Raw genomic sequence first — 20,131 nt, 5'->3', positions numbered from 1 at the left:
CACAAGTCATTGTATTAATAGTATCAAGTGGTGGACAACTGATTTAAAAAACTGTATGTATGCCGAAGTGACTATTCAACTTTATGGTGATTGAATGGTTAATCTCAATATTATATTCTAATTTGTAGAATCGCATATGATTGGTTGGTTGGTTGGTTGGTTGGTTGGTTGGTTGGTTGGTTGGTTGAATCCAATCAGTGACATCAAGTGGCCAAGCGATGTACCGATTTGATTTGTCATATTCAAAATCAATTTTTGCCAAAATTATCAATTTTGTGTGTCGGAGATGACATTCGCTCACCTCATGTGGGGGTCCGAGGGGATCTCCCTCTAGAAGCCCTGGAGGATTTTTACTCTTATAGCCAATATTTAGGCTATTCAGACTCTTTCAAGCAATATCTTAATCCCTGCTTTACAAGACAGCACCATCAAATATCAGAAACTATTCTATTATAACTTACATAGGGTTGAAATATGTTCTTAAAAAGTTAATTGGTAAGGGAGATTTGGAGTTTAAGGCAATTTTAGACTATCTTGGCAAACATGTCACATCTTTAAAAGACAATATCATATCAAATTAGAATAGGGTGAAAATAATTAAGAAAAGTTTAATACCATTATGACAGTAAAAAGGTTGTTGGTGCATCTGATTGTTGGTTGAATGCATGGGTGACCCCCGGGGGTTATAGGGAGTCCTTGGAGTTTTCCCCTGGCAGATCTGCAGTTTTTTCTTCTATTAAGGCAATGTTTAGGTTATTCATAGCTTTTGAGGTAATATTCCCAAGCTTCGAAAAGCTAACGTAAATGTAAGTTTTAAATGAGTTTCCCATGTCACACAAAATTGTGCCCGTTACACTTGGTATAGGGGCATTAATATTGCATGTAAGCTTATAGTAAAGTCACAGGTATGTCGGAGAACTTTAGGTGGTCATACCTAGTGTATAATAGAAACTGGAATCTGATGAGACGTGGTGATTTGTAGTGTCAATAACATGTAGTGTCCAACATAGAAAGTGTATTAATCCCTTCTGACAAGTTCATACTGACGAGTAGAACAATTTAGATTAACTTCTTTTATAAACTATCTATGAAGATTACCATTACGAAACCTTCAAGTTCACTTTTGTCCCAAAGTGCAATATTTAAGTGAAGCATTGATTGTGAAACAGCCAAGCATTTACATGACATGTTCTGTAACTAGTGTGGTAGCAAGGTAATACATGTATATGTATAGTTATGTTTGAACTAATAAGGGAGTGTACAGTTTTAACTTCCAGGGGGGGGGCGGAGGATTTTCAGGGGGGGCCACCAATTTTTCTCAAGAAAAATTAGGGGGGGGGGCTAAACAAAAATTTCACTATTTGTTAGGGGGGGGCCACAAAAAAAACCTAAACCTGAATGTCAGGATGGACAAGTGCCAGATATGTATATAAAATAAAATATAGGCAAAACCCAACACTTGACTGTGCACAATGTCCTACAGAAGTAGCATTTAACATGGATTGATGATAAAACAGTGCACAAACCTATTAAATCACAATATTTGTATTCAGTGAAACAAAAATTGACCGGCGACTCTACCACTTCTCAAGGTAACTTTCCCATGAAATTGTGTAGGACTTGTTTCATCACAATCACTGTCTGAGATATCAGCCGTGCTTGAAGTTTCAGAGTTATCAGAAAAACAATCATCACTGTCTATAACACCTATTATAGCATTTTCACTTTCAGAGTCACTACTTTTGTATCACTGATCAGATGTCTGTAGTTGTAGTTTGAAGTTCATTTGCAGTCACTTTTCTTGACTTAAATTCAGGTGTTCCAAGTATGTGCGTTGATATTATGTCTACTTTTTCTCCTTTTAATTTTCTATATTTTGGCAATTTATGCTTGTCTAGATATTTATCTAGCTCTTTTACGTTCAGTTTTTCTAGAGTTCCACTTATGAATAACTGCAACCAGTCATAGTCATTATAATTCTTGTTTTCTCTTTTCTTCTGTACCTCTAATCGATGTCTGGATCTAATGTTTTTCATCCTCTCCAAATTTTTCAAATGTTCAATGTAGTTTTTAACACTGTTCACACTGACAATATATTTCTCTAAAACGAGAAATAGCAGCTTCATCATTTAATTGTTTTGAAACATAGAGCTTTTTTAAGTTAGCACGTGGTTGGTAGTCATCAACAGTTCGATTTGTGTTTGGTGTTTCAAACACATCCATATAATGACCTGGGTTGTGCATATCTGGCATAGGATGTGGTATTCTGTTCATAGATGGCGATACCCAATCTGAAGTGGAACAGTAACTGCACTTTGAGCCATTTTGTATATATGAATCCCTAATAAATTCCATATAGAGCTCACCAATATTGTAATGGGTTTCAATAAATTTCATTCTATCACCATGGTAGGGTTCAAGTATTATATGATAGATTTTGTGAGTTTGAATTAAACACAAAATTATTCACAGGTGCTGGGTGAGGAATGTATTCATAGCAAGCCATGCATTCATAAAAATATTATTCAACCCTTTGAAGTGATACATGTACTGCCCCCCCCCCCCCTCAGCGCATCAGTTTACTAAAGTCTCTTGAAATATAGTCCAGAAGTGTTTTATATTTTGCGTAGAGATAATATGAATACTATAATATAGGAAGGGTCTTAATATGTATTTCAATCTTAAATAACATGTTTTCCATTTGCACTGCAATTAAAAATGTTTCTAAAATGTGTAATTTATGAAGTGTTTAAATTAATAATAAATGATTGTGTGACCAACCACTGCAAATTAATCCTAAAATTTGAATATGTTCACATGGAAAAAAGTTTCCTCATGGTGCAATTTTGCACTATTTTTTCCAAACCTGTGATAAATAAGTAATATATATATATATATATATATATATATATATATATATATATATTTACTTGTTCATTTATTTGCTAATTTATTTATGTCAGTGATGGGCTAAAAATCCAAGAAAAAGTGTAGCCAGACCAGTAGTCTATTCTGTTACCCCTCAGTTGTAAGTAGACATCCTGTCAGCCAATTTAACTAATAACAGTCTTTATTTGTGATTTTATGAGTGTCCATGATTCAACAACTTTGTGCACTGGTTCAATTCTGAAGTAAGTATAAATATGGAATAAGTTAATACATGTAGCAACTGCTGGCAAATCTATGTGTTGCTGTACGTATGTTTCATCTGTGCGTATTTTTGTTAGTGGTTTCAGGGGGGCCATGAAATAAAAACAAGAAGTCTTAGGGGGGGGCAGATAATTTATACCAGTTTTTGTAGGGGGGGCCACCAATAAAAATCCCTTGCTTCATTAGAAATCCTCCGGCCTCCCCCTGGAAATTAAAAATGTACACTCCCTAAGTAATATTGAAGAATTCATGTAAGAAACAGGGACAAGAACAAATATTTACGTGTACCACATTTCAAACAACTTCACAAGGCTACATGCTATTGTAGAAAAGGATTTTTTTCTTCCATCACAATCCAAAACACAATGACCCCCCCCCCCATCCCCAATTTTCAAAACAGCATACCCCCCCCCCTACTGCCAATTTCAAAAACAGGGTGACCCCCCCTACAGATCCCCCCCCCCCCCCAGGCCGAAGAAACTGACTTGCGTCAGCTTTTTTGAACTGTGTCGCCAATAAATGTACGTTCGATGCTGTAGGTACCGGTGAAATCGTACTGATCTTATTTACATTTGTTGGGCTATGACATGTTATACTAAGGAATGTAATTCAAACGGGGGGAAACACGTCCTGAGCACTTTCACAAACGTACATTGCCCAATTTCAGTATTTGCATTTCGAGATGAACAATTTATTAATGTAGTGTGAAAGTGTGAACCCCGTGTATGTTATGCAAGGATGTTTTTTGAAATACATGTAAATTCAAAGAAAAGAAAACAATTTGTACTGTGCACTCTGATTGGCTTTTTCTCAATACAACAGGTGCAATACCTTTACATAATAAGAAAAATAATAACAAATAGTTTGAGATTGACCATGTACTATTATTGCACAATACTTAGGCAACTCGTTATTCAAGCAATGATATAAAGGACGTGAACTACGTCAAGCATGAAGACTGAATTAATCATGTAGCCTAAATACACTGACCCTACTTTTTACAAGTGCATAAGGAAGGAGTGAAACAGTCCCGATCAATACTACTTTTTACCCGTTTTAGCAATTTATGGGGAATTGTCAAGCTCACATGAATATCACTTCAATGCTTCATCAAGTAGTCAATTTGAACGATTTCCCACGACATCAATTGTGTACTTCACAATACTAGTAATTAACTATACCACGAATCTAATACAGGCTAAAATTGTCGATTGTAATGTTGGTCGCAGATATAGACCATTTTTACATCCGTTTTTATTGACCAGGTGTTTCATTACCATCCACTTAATAAGGATACATGCAATCTACCTTTCTCCTCACAATCATGTACACTACTATTGTTGACGTCAGTAACTCGATCTATGATAATCAAGGACGCAGAGCTCGTCATTGTTTCCTGCTTGTGACTCTACATTTGTGTGAGTCTACATTTGTGTGACCTAAACTGTTTCAATTGATATTTCTTATGTAGAGAAATGCAAATGCCTAGAACTCGATTAGATTACATAGCATATTCAGATAGTCACTAGGTTGATTGATTGATTGCTTTCTTGCTTGCTTGCTTGCTTGATTGATTGATTAATTAATTGATTGATTGATTGATTGATTGATTGATTGATTGATTGATTGATTGATTGATTGATTGATTGATTGATTGATTGATTGCGTGAGTGAGTGAGTGAGTGAGTGAGTGAGTGAGTGAGTGAGTGAGTGAGTGAGTGAGTGAGTGAGTGAGTGAGTGAGTGAGTGAGTGAGTGAGTGAGTGAGTGAGTGAGTATCATCTGGGTCATTCAACACACGTTTATTTGTCGTAGCCCAAGGGTTTGCGAGCTGCACCGTCGTAAAACTGAACACCTCTTGCGGCAACGATACAAAATGTAACCCTAGAAGGAAAAATAATACTCTGGCTCGTGAGACCACAATCAGTATTGATACTGGATATCAAAGCTATATGTATTGAACGTTGTTCAAAACAGCCACATGCTCTACTAGTTATTTATATATCTTTTTATATGAACTTTGAGAATTTGTAACTCTATGATTTGTATCTATCTTACAAGACAACATTCAAGGATCTCCAAAATCGAGGAATTGTGTTAGTTTCTCAATGTAGAACTCAACATATGCGATTCTACAAATTACAATATAATATTGTGATTTACCATTCAATCACCATAAAGTTGAATAGTCACTTCGGCATATATAGAGTTTTTTTAAATCAGTTGTCCATCACTTGATACATACAAAAGCATTTGATGAGCTAAAATTACAGTCATCTAAGTTTGACTATACGTGTGTGCATTACCACTATAATCAGAAATGTAATCACCAGTTCGGTTTTCCCTTAGCACGTGTTTATTTTTTCAGTTGCCTAGACTTATAATTTTACATAAGATTTGAAAAGAGTGAGTCAAATTCAGCCCCTCCCCCGATCCTTATGTGTATATGTGTGTGTGTGTGTGTGTGTGTGTGTGTGTGTGTGTGTGTGTGTGTGTGTGTGTGTGTGCGTGTCTAATTTCAATATCTACAGAGTCGAGGTTACAGAGAACGCCCATTCTGACCACTGATGGCGCTGTTATGATCTACTTTGGCTACTTGTCGGTTTACAATGCAATCTAAATGATTAAAATATGGTGTGGTGAAAGCGGCTAAATGCTTTATTTACCTCTATTTCCATCGTTTTGTGTCGTTTGTTTTTGTTCCGAGTGATCGCCGCCTCAGATTGTCTACAGTGCAACCTTGCTAACCTTCTTGACCTGGAGAAAGTAGTGCATATAAAGAAAACTTTATTTTCACTTTTAGAGTCTTAGAAAACTGTCTGTTATAAATTAAACGGTTCAGTGTAGTGTGGGTGGTTCTGATGGTCATGGATGGAAAACCTACTAGATACGATTAGGTACAAGCTGAATATGCAGGTTGCAATTGGCATAGGCATTTGACTGTACAGTGTTGTCCAACCTTAGATATACTTTATATACAATCTCTCATATATATCGACATAGTGTCCATATTTTATTGAATATTTTGCTGTCTTTGATGTGTGACTCCTCCAATGCTCTCTAACTATTGTACCCCTTACATTTATTAGTTTGTAAGCTTATATCACCTTAGACTAAGTATAGACTTTCATAATGTACTCATAACAGTTATCATCGAGTCACATGTCATACACATTTGTAAGATAAATTATTGAATTGCCTTTGTGGCCTTGGTTTCTGTTTAGAATGATTTCTTACAGTTAATACCACTCGTCAGTTCACCGGTATACCATTGTTACACACGTCCGCATATCTTAATTCTGGCTTCGCCTCGGAGAAGATTACATGTAATTGCCACAAAAGGGACGTGTTGCATCAATTAAATCGGCACGGAGCTTTACTTAGTCCGGATGCCAACGAGGTGCCTGGAAGATTCGAGACTAATTTTGCGTAACTTAGTGTAATTTTATGAGTCATTCCAACAATTGTTACGAAACTAAAGGTGTTCCTCGAATCCGTGACATCAAGTGATGTACCGATTTGATTTGTCATATTCAAAATCAATTTTTGCCAAAAATATCAATTTTGTGTGTCGGAGATGACATTCGCTCATTAAAGATTCACAATATTTGTCAAATATTGGTAACAAATATTTAAAACTCAAAATCGCTAACTTTAAAATCAAAGCCAATAGAGGTACACAAACTGGCCATCCAATATTTCATTTAAAATCGCAATTTGGTTAGTACGATTAGTACAACCTAATGTGACTTGTGTAAATGCAGATTGAAATTTGGTCAATAGGTTTTTCGGTATCACGTGACCCGATATTACATTGAGCGGTAAGAGCGCCACACTCAAAGGAGGCGGTGTCTTATCTTTTAGCGCTAAATTTCTCTTCGAGTGCTCTCTGTATACATTGTAGCAGGTTACATCACACAGACACCTAACTGATCCTAACTTGTACAAATCACACTTTGCTAATAGAATCGGGTAAGTAGGTTTTCAGCATCACGTGACCAGATTCACCACACTCAACGATATGGCCGTGCGTCTTTAAATAGCCTTTGAGGTAATATTCCCAAGCTTCGAAAAGCTAACGTAAATGTAAGTTTTAAATGAGTTTCCCATGTCACACAAAAGGGGGCCCGGAACACTTGGTATAGGGGCATTAATATTGCATGTATAGTAAAGTCACCGGTATGTTAGAGAACTTTAGGTGGTCATACCTAGTGTATAATAGAAACTGGAATCTGCTGAGATATGGTGATTTGTAGTGTCAATGACATGTAGTGTCCAAAATAGAAAGTGTATTAATCCCTTCTGACAAGTTCATACTGACGAGTAGAACAATTTAGATTAACTTCTTTTATAAACTATCTATGAAGATTACCATTACGAAACCTTCAAGTTCACTTTTGTCCCAAAGTGCAATATTTAAGTGAAGCATTGATTGTGAAACAGCCAAGCATTTACATGACATGTTCTGTAACTAGTGTGGTAGCAAGGTAATACATGTATATGTATAGTTATGTTTGAACTAATAAGTAATATTAAAGAATTCATGTAAGAAACAGGGACAAGAACAAATATTTACGTGTACCACATTTCAGACAACTTTACAAGGCTATATGCCATTGTAGAAAAGGATTTTTTTCTTCCATCACAATCCAAAACACAATCACAATCCAAAACACAATGACCCCATCCACAATTTTCAAAACAGCATAACCCCCCCCCCCCCCACTGCCAATTTCAAAAACAGGGTGACCCCCCCCCCCCTCCCGGCCGAAGAAACTGACCGGTCTTTGACTTGCGTCAGCTTTTTTGAAGTGTCACCAATAAATGTGTCAGAGGTGGGGGTTCGACTGTTTTGTGGATGAATCACATGGGGGGGGGGGGTCACTATCTTTACTTACAACAGGAACAGGAAGTCACCAGCCCACCCCCGGCCGTAAAAACTGATCGCTCCCTAATGTATGTCGCTCATCACACATGTCGCATACATGTGTGCCAAGGAAATTAAAAGCTGCCCTCAGCGGTCATTAGCTGGTTAGTCATGCAAATGTCGAGGTGAGCACATCGCAAGGCATTCATGACAACCTTGTCAGTGATATTCATAGCATTGGGTAAGTAATGGTACAGCTTTGCATGTTTTGATGATAACTTTTATTTCATCTGAAATGTTAGATGAAGACTATTACGTTAGAACGCTAAAAATCGCTGGCCATTTTCAGCACTCACCGGGGCCAGGGAGAAGTTCAAATATATACCTCGCCATGTGAGGCACGACATTTTGATCTCTCAAATCATGTACGTTTGCAATAGACTACTTTTAATTTATTACAATAGGAAGCGTTGCCATACAGCTGTAGTATAAATAATAAATGTCATATAAATTCAAAGGTAAAGACATCACCTAGACGTTGTCTGCAACCGTATATACATCATGTACATACTTAGTTTAATACCACATATGATTGCATTATCTCTGTACATTCATAAAATAATCACAAAAGTCACTTCAGTCATGTAACTCAAAAAAGTATATGTATACAAATAAAGAACACTCCAAAATGTATTCAGAACACAAAGTGAGGCTATAGCTCGTTGCCTATGACGACATGTCAGTATCTTCAGATTTGGCAGCTTCACTCTGTTTCTTCTTTAGAATGTTTTGGATAAAGAATTCTCCTGCAAAGACAACACAAGATGGAAGATATGTTGAGTATGTTACACATTACAATGCTTTTCACAACCATAATCCTCGCATCAAGAGGCTTATCTGTATAGTGCTTCCGAGTGGCCAAGCTATATAGTCTTTTGTCTTTCTGATCACAGGATTGTTCATATCGAGCTGTGTTAGCGCCCTCTCTCAAGCAAGGGCCCAATACTTTTGTTTTAACATACAGAAATGGTGAACAATACACTGAGTTGATAACTTGTTCCAATTCTCAGAGAGTGAAATATTATGACTTTGCAAAGGTAAATTAGAAATGAATGCAACTTTTGATTCATCTATGGACCTTGATCACGCAATGGACAATATTTTCCATAATTCTAAGAAAATTAAAAAAAAAAATTTGTTCAACAAGTAGTCCAGTTATCCCATTCAGAGAGTCATACAAATTCAGGGAGCAAGGGCTGACTAAAATGATGTAATGTATCCACATGACTGACAACTATACACCACTACATGTCTACAGCCCTGTCACATAACTGGACTCTTACAGTGCTGTAGCATTGTTGCAACAGCGGTGTAGGAATAGGCCAGTTACATGGCTGAAGTTACTCCACCATAGCATTAATTCTTGTAACAGCACTGTTACAGGAATGTTACATGCCGTGCTGTTACAGGAATGTTACATGCCTGCTACACTTTCGTGGTGTACACTTCTTACACATCACAAGTAACTCATACCACGTGAATAAAGCAAGCTTCGCCTGTTTACAGACATTAACGCAAAGGTCCAGAACTATCAAATACATATCTTCAACAAAGTATGCCATTTAACATACATCTCATATTTAGATAACATTTCACATTTAATACAATTAATAAGCTGTAATAACAGGGTCGTCCTACCTGCTTTATACGATGATCTGACCAGCGGACCACTGGCAGTGTAAACAAATCCCAACTGGTTTCCCATCTCTTCCCAGTATTTGAATTTCTCTGGGGTTACATATTCCTTGACTTTAAGATGTCGTTTCGTTGGCTGCATATACTGACCAAGTGTGACACAATCCACATTTATTGAACGTAAATCTATGACAAAACATGAAAACATACAAAAATAAAAAATATGATTTCAGGTGTAGTACGTTAAGCCTACTAAAAACTTATCAGTAATAAAATGTACATGATTGAAAACCTAATGTTATGATGAAGACGATAAAGGTATATTTATAATTTATAACGTGTTCTCCAGGCTAACAATTATTACTCCTTTCACGGATCCCTGGTGGCTCAATCTACAACGTAGAATCTTTTATGAAAAACAAACCTGGTTCAAACAAAAGAAACAGGTCCTTGACCTTCTGAGGGCGCTCACATAGGTGGGTAGAGGTAGTAAATACAGTATTACAACCAGTAAGTTCAAATACCTTTCATTGTCTGTAACACTTCATCATCTCTTTCTCCCAAACCTAACATTATGGACGTCTTTGTCAGCATCTGTGGTGTGACTTTCTTCACATGTTCTAAAACACTTAAGGATTGCTTGTAATTTGCTCTTGGATCACGTACGGCCCTGCAAAGAAAACACAGGAAACACATCACATTGCTTGTAATTTGCTGTGTAATCACTTTCTATCCTGTAAACACTCATACAGAAAAATATTACAATGACTGACAGAGATTTTCTGTTACACAGGGTGAGATGTGGAATCTGATGTGGATCACATGCAACAAAACAAATGATACAAATGATGGAAATAGAGGTAAATAAAGACATCTAGCCACGTTCACCACATCAGATTTTAATCAAATTGACTGAAGGCAGAAATAAGCCTGACTAGGCTTTTCCTTTAAGTTGATAGCAGTAGTCAATACAAGTGTACCAAAGGGAGAAATAAGTCTGACTGGACTTTCCCTTTAAGTTGATAGCAGTAATCAATACAAGTGTACTAAAGGTAGAAATAAGTCTGGCAGGACTTTCCCTTTAAGTTGATAGCAGTAATCAATACAAGAGTACTAAAGGTAGAAATAAGTCTGGCAGGACTTTTCCTTTAAGTTGATAGCAGTAATCAATACAAGTGTACTAAAGGGAGAAATAAGTCTGACTGGACTTTTCCTTTAAGTTGATAGCAGTAATCAATACAAGTGTACCAAAGGGAGAAATAAGTCTGACTGGACTTTCCCTTTAAGTTGATAGCAGTAATCAATACAAGTGTACTAAAGGTAGAAATAAGTCTGACTGGACTTTCCCTTTAAGTTGATAGCAGTAATCAATACAAGTGTACTAAAGGTAGAAATAAGTCTGGCAGGACTTTTCCTTTAAGTTGATAGCAGTAATCAATACAAGTGTACTAAAGGGAGAAATAAGTCTGACTGGACTTTTCCTTTAAGTTGATAGCAGTAGTCAATACAATTGTACTAAAGGCAGAAATAAGTCTGACTGGACTTTTCCTTTAAGTTGATAGCAGTAATAAATACAAGTGTACTGAAGGGAGAAACAAGTCTGACTTGACTTTTCCTTTTAACTTACCTTTGTAAAGCCTCTACTGTTTCTACATTGTGAGCATACACATTTAAACCTGATTTAGCCACGGTTGCTACGGCATCAAGATCACCACGGAAATCAGGAGTCAGACACTCTACCAATAGTTCAGGATTTCTACACAAATCACACAAATAAAACAACTTAAATTTGTCAAGCTGTAAAAATACATGATTTATATTAAATTGTGGTTTGAATGTCAAATTTTAATCGCATATTCACATTTCCTCCTCCTATATATGTAGGAAGTGGCTGTATAACAACCTAAAGCACAGGCAAATCAATGCTTTCTTTGTGATTAGAATAGTATGCACTTAACAAATAAAATTCTTAAACATTTGCTGTCACTTTGATCAAGTAAACATTAACCTATTCCCAGTTAACATCAAGCAAAATATAGCGCCAATGGCGTTGTAGCACAACTGTACAGTTTTTAAAAATGTTTACCCACATACTGAGCCATGCTAGGTATACTCCCACCAAATTTCAGACCAATCTGCAAAGCAGTTTTTGAGTTGTTGTTTTTTTTTTACCAATAATGGCATTTTTTGACCCAAATCCCATACCTGTGATGCAATCAGATTGCTTTGAATAATATCCCAACTAGACATCAAAAGTAATCTCCCTACTAAATACCAGGGCAATCGGTCATCCACAGACAGACAGACAGATGGACAGACATCGCACACTGCCTATAGCACTACTGAACCTTACTAGTTCAGTTGTGGTAAAAAAAAACCTGGGTCATCATGCAAATTTTTTAAATAGTGGTCAAAATAACCCATTTTACAATTCAAAATGACCTGGGAAAATAAAAGTTTATTTCTTGAAAAATATCAAAAGCCTAAAATTTGGTTTATTTATTGCAGAAGGACCAGGGACACTCTTTCATATGGCTAACATTGGCTACTGAGGCACAGAAATTTTAAATCCAGTACCTTTTCTTGACTTCAATCACTGTCTGTGCAAAATGTGAGGCGCCACCATCTTTGATATCTGACGACAAAAAGGACAAAATAATTAGTTTAGTTCAATGGAACAGTAGTCACCTAAATCTACAACTGCTGACACCAAACCGTGGACAAATGGAAGCTGTTACAAACAAGGACAGTAAATAAATGAATTGCATTAATCCCATAAATTCAGCTGGTGACTTAGATTTGTAAAGAAAAGCCATGTTTAACAGAATACAATGTCTGCTCACATAAATAATATCCTTTACAATTCTGGTCACTGGGGCGCTGTTGCATAGCTCACTCTCATACTCTCAGGATGGGATAGCCATGCACGACCAAAATTGTATTTTTTATCTATGTATTGTTGTCTGAGCTTTTGTGCAGTCATCTATATATACACATTGAAAGACATTTTCAAGTCTACAGTTTCACAAAGCAATAAAATTGTTCATACAACTGTAAGATATGATAAAATTTCCATTTATATTACACTCTGGAGACTACAATTAACTGTAATCTGTTGTTTTCATGTCAAGAAAGAATCACTAACAGTGAGAATGTCCCCTTGTCTTACCATCTCTATCCACCGATGTGAGGACCACATAATCTAGACCCCAGCTGGCAATGGCTTCAGCTGTATTGATCGGCTCATTGGCATCGGGAGGTGGTGGAGCTCGTGCTGTTTTCACAGAACAGAACATACAGCCTCTTGTACATGTATCGCCAAGAACCTATTCAGTATAAGAGTATTATAAGTTAGTTAGTCAAGAGACTTGTCATAGTTTTAGCTTTAGATAGATAAAGACCACACAAAGTCTCAGGGCTAGATTTGGTGGGCTACCTACACCATCGTAGCGTTTTCCCTATGATTTTTTCACAAGGGGGCTGAGGCTCATACACTCAAGAGACTGGTATCACCAATATGTAGGTGCCACTTTGGAGACCATGAAGGGAGCAGACTAAGCTTGGTTTGACACCATTTTTTACATGAAATAGAACGGTTTGGATTAGGATTTTCATTTCATCAGAGGGCACTCAACAAATTACAAGAGAGCTTGGTGCCCATCACAACAAATAGAAGTATAAAGACATCAACACAAATGAAAACTGGATAATAGTGGCAACAAAACTCAATTCAAAGGGTTTTCAAAAGTTCTGACTAGTTTTTGCCCTTAGCATTTCAAAATATCATCATAAGAACTCAAGATGTAGCATAACCCTACGGCATAGAACCTGTAAAGAGATGATGTCTACTAGGAGAATTTGAATCTGAATCAATTGATATATAGGTATTTACCACAGTGTCTGCCCTGCACTATTAATTGTAGTGCATATGATAGACTATTTATAGTTACATATATACTGGAGATTATTTGCACCATTGCAGGTGCAAACTATTGCACTGCAGTGTAATACCAAAAATAATAACAGAACCCCGCACCAAGTGAGTTCCAGTGTGGGTACTGAGGGATATTTGCACTTGAGCTTGCAGTGTTTTCTCCTGCACTTGCACTCGTTATGCTCATGAAAGTACTGCCATAGAGAACACTGCAAGCACTCATGCAAATACCCCTGAGTACACCACACCTGCACTTGCGTGTCATGGGGTTTTGTCATACAATTCTACAGTTCGGGGGTATGTTTGAGGTGGTAGGCCTTTCTTTTGTTTGTACCATTTTACAAACAGTGTCATAAAAGTATATTCCCCAAAACTTTTCACTGAGGATCCCAACCAAAATTATGGTACTGGGTTTGAAAAATCTATCAAAGTTTTACCAGATTTTCTTCCCTTTGTTACTGGGGGTTCCAAAACCTTAGCAAAAATCCCTGAACTCATGATCCATGTTTAAAACAGCACAAGTGAAAATTCATCAAAAAAATTACACTAAATTTCTACTTTCTGTTATTACGATACAATTTTCCACACTTACCATGATGGTAGCTGTTGCTGTCTCATGTTCTCCACCTCCCCAGCATTCACCAATGTTAGGACATCTAGCTTCTTCGCAAACCTGTCAAATTATCAGAAAGTTGGTGTCAATACTTACAGCCCATTTCATGTTAGTGTTCACTGGCTTTGTTTAATACAACCATGCAAACAGTGACAGAAACAATGACAAATAACACATCGAGTATCTCAATGTATCACTAGCAACTTTTTGTCCACAAAATCATTGGCAAAATTTCATTCATTTAAAATATGTTCACAATTTACAAATATGATTGATTGAAAGTTATCTGTATACCAGGATAACATTTCAAGATGTGAATATAATTAATAAATTAAATTAACTATGTTTACCTCAGTAGGTATTACAGAAAGTTCACTCCTAACTTTGCAGTAAAAAGCTCTTAGCTCATCAAATTGTGTTGTGTCTATTTATAAAATCAGTAATCGACAACTGTTAACTTTGTAAGTGTTATATACCAACAATAAATGATTTCATGTCCTTATATCAGCCTCCATGTTATACTCACTGTGTGTAGTTTTAGACTTCTGAGTTGTTTCTTTAGTTTGCTGTAATTCTTCCCAATGGGTATTTCTGTTTTTAACCAGGGTGGTAGACGCAGTCTCTTGTCACCTTTCTCCAATTTTAATTTCCCACTATATGATGATGCACTGCCCTCAACATTTCCTGAGATGAAATCAGCTAAATCTGGTCCATCTGCTAACTTTGACTTCTGTTCTTTGGAAAGTGACGAGTACAGTCGATGATTCGGCTGACAGCAACAGTATGCAGGTTGGATGTGTGAGACCTGAGTTAACACAATAAAGTTAAACTGTTAACACAGTAATTTTGACTTCTATGTACATGTAGATGACAGTGTTTTTGCCAAGGAATGTACATAGGTAAATCTACCTGAGTTCCCTAGTCATTTGATATGATAAGGGTGTTATAGTGTAATATTGAGAAAATGACAATATGCAGATCTGAATGGTAAAAAATGATGATTAGTTTGGGTCACTGTGTTTCTTTTAATGCATCTGCCCTTGTTGTCTCGTTTGTTTGTGTTTGAGTGTCTTTTGATTGTTTTTGATGTTTATTTGTTGTTGCTTGAGAGAGAGAGAGAGAGAGAGAGAGAGAGAGAGAGAGAGAGAGAGAGAGAGAGAGAGAGAGAGAGAGAGAGAGAGAGAGAGAGAGAAATCCAAGCCACATCATTGCAGCTACAAAACTGTTTTAAAAGTCCTACCAATAACAGCACAGTGAAACAAAATATTACGATTGTTTCATAGTTTTATTGGAGTTATGTCTAAAGTGTAGTGAATTGTAAATGATCATCAGAGTAATCAGACATGACCTCGATTACAGGACATTCCATTGCCAACGCCAGTAACAATTATTGCGTTTCAATCGGGTCATCGAGTACCGATGACGATTTCAAGCCTTCTTTGTGAATATAGCTTACCTGTCTTGGAGTTTGAAGACATACTTCGGCCACATTTAGTCGAATACCATAGCTAAACACCCAAGCTGTTGTTCTACGAAGTCCTGCTGCCATGATTTCCTTCGCTCGCTTATTCTTACATCACAACAGACTACAAAGGTCATAGGTCAAAGTTCAGAAAACATTGAACTTCATTATTCTAGTATACTACCGAAAAAACGAATGTCCACGAATTATTTACATTAGAATAATACTGTAACAATACACAGTGGAGTTTTTATAGTAAATATAGCGCTAGCAGTAAAAGATAAATTTCTTTTCACGAATATTTGTTACTTGGCTCAGGGGAAAGTTTATTTGCTGTAATTAATTCGATATCACTCCGCTGAAAAGTCTAAACAAAGTTTCACATATTCATTGCATCTGCGATCCTGTTGTAAAATCCCATAAAGAAAGAATAGTGGAAAAACTATCAAACTGATTTATCAAAAGCGTTATACTCCTATTCTGTGAGAGGAGTAAATATTTTAGCGGATGGACATTGCCCAGTATTGATATGTGAATCGGTTGTTGCACTCAAGGATCGTGCAGTCCCTCTGCAGTCATTCATTCGTATCTGTATCCGAAGAAAGGGAGACCTGGAGAGTGTATCTTGAACTTGCAAGACCGATTGCATGCAATACTAGCCCATTCATCCATCTGAAGACGATATTATTTACAAAGCTTAAAACAGGGTAGGTAGAGACCTGCGGCGTTATTGAACTCTCTTTGTCTAGTAATAGAGCGACGTTTTAAACATTACATTACCGTGCGATATGGAAAATAATATTGCAGATGACCGGGACTCGACTAACGAACTGTACTGAGAAAAATGAATATTTGTTTCACAGTGTGTTGTATAAGAAAAAAAACACGATGAAGCAAGTGCGGTGAAGATGTATTTGATTTTATATAATGCATACCCAATTTTGTAGATGTAAAAATAGGAAAAAAGTTACATACACCATTTTGTACATTTTCATTATGATTTCAGTGATTTTCAACGTAGTACATATTTACTTGCGCAAGTATATATGATGAATATGTTCGCATTCTTTTATTTATTTATTTATTTATTTATTTATTTATTTATTTATTTATTTGCCTGTGTCTTTTTTTAAAACAAAAAGATGGGTATCACAGTATTTGTCTACATTTCAAAGGAAAGTGTAATTATTTAGTGTTATCTTGCATTTAATACAAATTTATTAAATCTGAATGGAATATACATTTGTTTACCCCCATCCAACCGGTCTCGTATCGATGACAGAATTGAGAGCTTTTCACAAACTGTTCTACAACAAAGGATTGAAATTCTTTCTTTGTATCCTTGTTGGTAGTACTGCAACCTTGTTATTACTAGTACACTATTTTCAATTATTCTTGATAGGATCAACCTTTATTCACTAATAGATCAGAATGTTCTTAATCTCAAAACTACATTTTACCTTGGTTGCTGTATCGTTATCATTGTCTTTAGCAACTACCATGATCCAGCTTCTGTCTAGTATACAATGATTTTCCTCAACTATGCGTTGACACAGACTATTAGTATTAGTATTACAATAGGAGTATAATTTAGGCCATGTTTTTGCTAAGGTTGGGGGAAACCCCGGTAACAGATAGGGAGAATATGGTAAAACTGGAATAGTTTCCAATGCATTTGACCATTGTTGTTAGTGATGGGATGTTATAGTAATTGATAGAATGATATTCATTATTTTATGACGTCAACTCCTACGATAATAACAGGTAAAGCATCAAAGATATGCTTGTGATACAAACCTCTTCCTAAATTGCAATTAATGTGATGTCTTGATAAAAAAAAAAACATGTTTACAATTATTCTTGATGATACTGAAAGTCATCTTAACAAAGGAAGAATTGTTATGTAACTTCTTCCGTTTGTGCCTGAGAAATCACAGAATGGTATAATTTCATCTTCGATTACTGTACACACTATGATATACTAGCAAGGGAATAACATGCCAGACTAGGATTATAAGCTGTAGTTTATATTGATGTCTTGTGCTTTCAATGTGAAAGGTTCAAGACAAAATTACCCACACTGATTTACTACCTGTGGCTACAAAGTCATTTATGAAACTAATTATTAGGAAAAGGAATAGAATGAAAGACATGGTTTGACAGACCTGTATTTAATGGTAGTGAATCTATAGCTAAGACATGGTGAAAATCATATAGCTATGTATATCTTATGTTCTGCATTTTACTTTTTTATGGAAATTATTTTCTTGATGTCTTTTGTGACAGAATTTTGTAAAATCGGTAAAAATTACTATACAAGTGAAACTGATAAATGGAGATACTCGTTGAAAATTTGAATTCATGAAAAAGAAATGCTTCATTGTATGTTATGTAAAACTTGAAATTATTTTCAAATAATGTATTTGCACAATCAGAATCAATGTGTACAGCAATATGGATTTCTACCATTTGTGTTCGAAGAAAAACATCGATAGCCATCTACAGTAAACACTTGTAGGTATTCAGTATCAGTATACTTACCATGGTATTGCCCATATTATTATTTTTATGGCAAGTTGTTTTTTTAATTTATTTTATGCAAACATAACTCATTGAGTAACTGGCCTTGAGTTTGATATTATTAACACATAGGAGAAAACAAATTGGTATGATCTCAATGGTACAATTGTTTATTTACGTTTGTTAGAAAATTTCCTGTACATGCAATGGTTTTCTATTCATTCTGATTCTCAGACCTAAAAATGTTATGAATCATAAATCAAACACAAGAATACATTATAGGTACAGATTCCCACATTTAAATACATATTCTGGAATATTTATGATGAAAATAGTATTATCGTACAACTTGCCGTTAAGTAAAAAGCAGTGTAAAAAGCAAAACTCTTTAAAAATATAAAATGCTAGAAATCAGATGCCCTGATACCAGTACATGTACTTGTACTATGTTGCAGGAACAGACTTGTTCCTACATGTACATTCTGGTGAAACACAGGGTAGCTTTATTGTACAGTACATGTACATCCCTTCATAAAAGCCGACAATCATTCAAATAAATGAACATAGAGAGGATCACATTGCAAACTTGCCAGGCTAATGAATCTCTGTAATCATCGTATTTAAAGTTGCCATGGCAACATCAAATATTGAGATTGGCATATAGCATACAATTTACAAAACAGGATCTATGCTTTCACATTAAACTCTATCTGAGCATTAATTTCAGTAATACAGATTTTATCTCCATATTCTGCTGCTAATGACTATTATTTGACCTTGTGGATTGCATTGCTGTCTCCTTTACCAGATGGTTGTATTTATCAAACTTGTTTTGATTCTACTGTCAGTGAAACTGTTGTTACATGTACATTAGGTAAGATTTAACAGGTGAGTCCACATCACCATATCAAGACATTCTTGATAACAAAAAGGCCCAGTTCAAATTAGGATTTAACATTAAGATCATACGAAAAGCAGTTGTCTTGCAGAGCTACACATATAGAAAGTTTGTCCAGAACAAAAAATGGTCCTATGTTACGTGCATCAAACCCTTATGACTCCCCACTAACTAGGTACCACTAATGTGGGAACTTGTGATTGAGGTTAACCTCTCAATTAGTCAACACAACTTCAAATATGCATTTATTACAACCTGGAACTCTGTGCCCATGACAGTAAGAATGATAAACAATAGACATAGCTTTTAAGACAAACTTAAAGCAGTATCTTATGACGGAATAAACTTTATCTTTTGTTCTTTTCAATTTGCCACAGTAATTTTATTTCAGTATGTGTAAGGGCTTATGCATGTTACCTTTTCTCTTATTTTGCTTTCATAAGCTTCCATGTATTTACTTAATTGCCATCAAAATATCTTTATCTCTTTATTTACATTGTAAAATTGTATTTTTTGTTGTGGTGAAACTCGTACCCTCCCAAATTTGTCTTAATTATTTGCATGGTTGGTCCATGGACTTTGATTAGTTCCTGGGGAACTATTTCCATGGCCCTCACCAGAAATGTTCTGTTGCTTTCAAAGTTTGTGTATATACTTTTCTTCTCTGATGGAATAAATTCCAATACAATACAATCCCTGGTCTGTATTTAAAAGGCCCATTTCAGATTAAGACGTGAAAAGCAGTTTTCTTGCACAGCTATAGACAGTTAGTCCAGAACAAAGAATAGTCCTATTACTCTGCTATGGAAAGGTACAGAAGATGTCGCAAATGCGAAAATATGGGATTGAACAATTCCTGATATCAAGTGAAGTAAACTGTATTTTTTAGTACATATATATGTACATCCTTCATAACATTTCTATCAAATAATTATTATAAAAACATTGTATTGGAAAAATGAAATCATGTGATTTAAACTGTGAGAATTCAGT

The 20,131-nt window shown here is 35.8% G+C and overlaps 2 protein-coding genes across 2 annotated transcripts in view; both read right to left on the bottom strand.

Annotated features, from left to right (window-relative positions):
- Nucleotides 1-20,131, bottom strand: part of LOC144438423 (uncharacterized) — a 349,033-nt gene that overhangs the window by 84,492 nt on the left and 244,410 nt on the right. The window lies entirely within an intron of this gene.
- LOC144438856 (lipoyl synthase, mitochondrial-like) lies at nucleotides 8,482-15,828 on the bottom strand. The gene is made up of 9 exons (XM_078128054.1): nucleotides 15,715-15,828; nucleotides 14,785-15,063; nucleotides 14,238-14,318; nucleotides 12,881-13,037; nucleotides 12,289-12,346; nucleotides 11,339-11,467; nucleotides 10,236-10,381; nucleotides 9,715-9,897; nucleotides 8,482-8,822 (listed from the first exon to the last, which is right to left on the bottom strand). The coding sequence occupies exons 1-9, from the start codon at nucleotides 15,805-15,807 to the stop codon at nucleotides 8,743-8,745; spliced, it is 1,206 nt and encodes a 401-aa protein (XP_077984180.1). The 5' UTR covers nucleotides 15,808-15,828; the 3' UTR covers nucleotides 8,482-8,742.

Source organism: Glandiceps talaboti, chromosome 8 (genome assembly GCF_964340395.1).
Source record: "Glandiceps talaboti chromosome 8, keGlaTala1.1, whole genome shotgun sequence".
Lineage (NCBI taxonomy): Eukaryota > Metazoa > Hemichordata > Enteropneusta > Spengelidae > Glandiceps > Glandiceps talaboti.
Note: the sequence above shows the minus strand (reverse complement) of the source record. Positions and strands in the feature narration are given on the sequence as shown.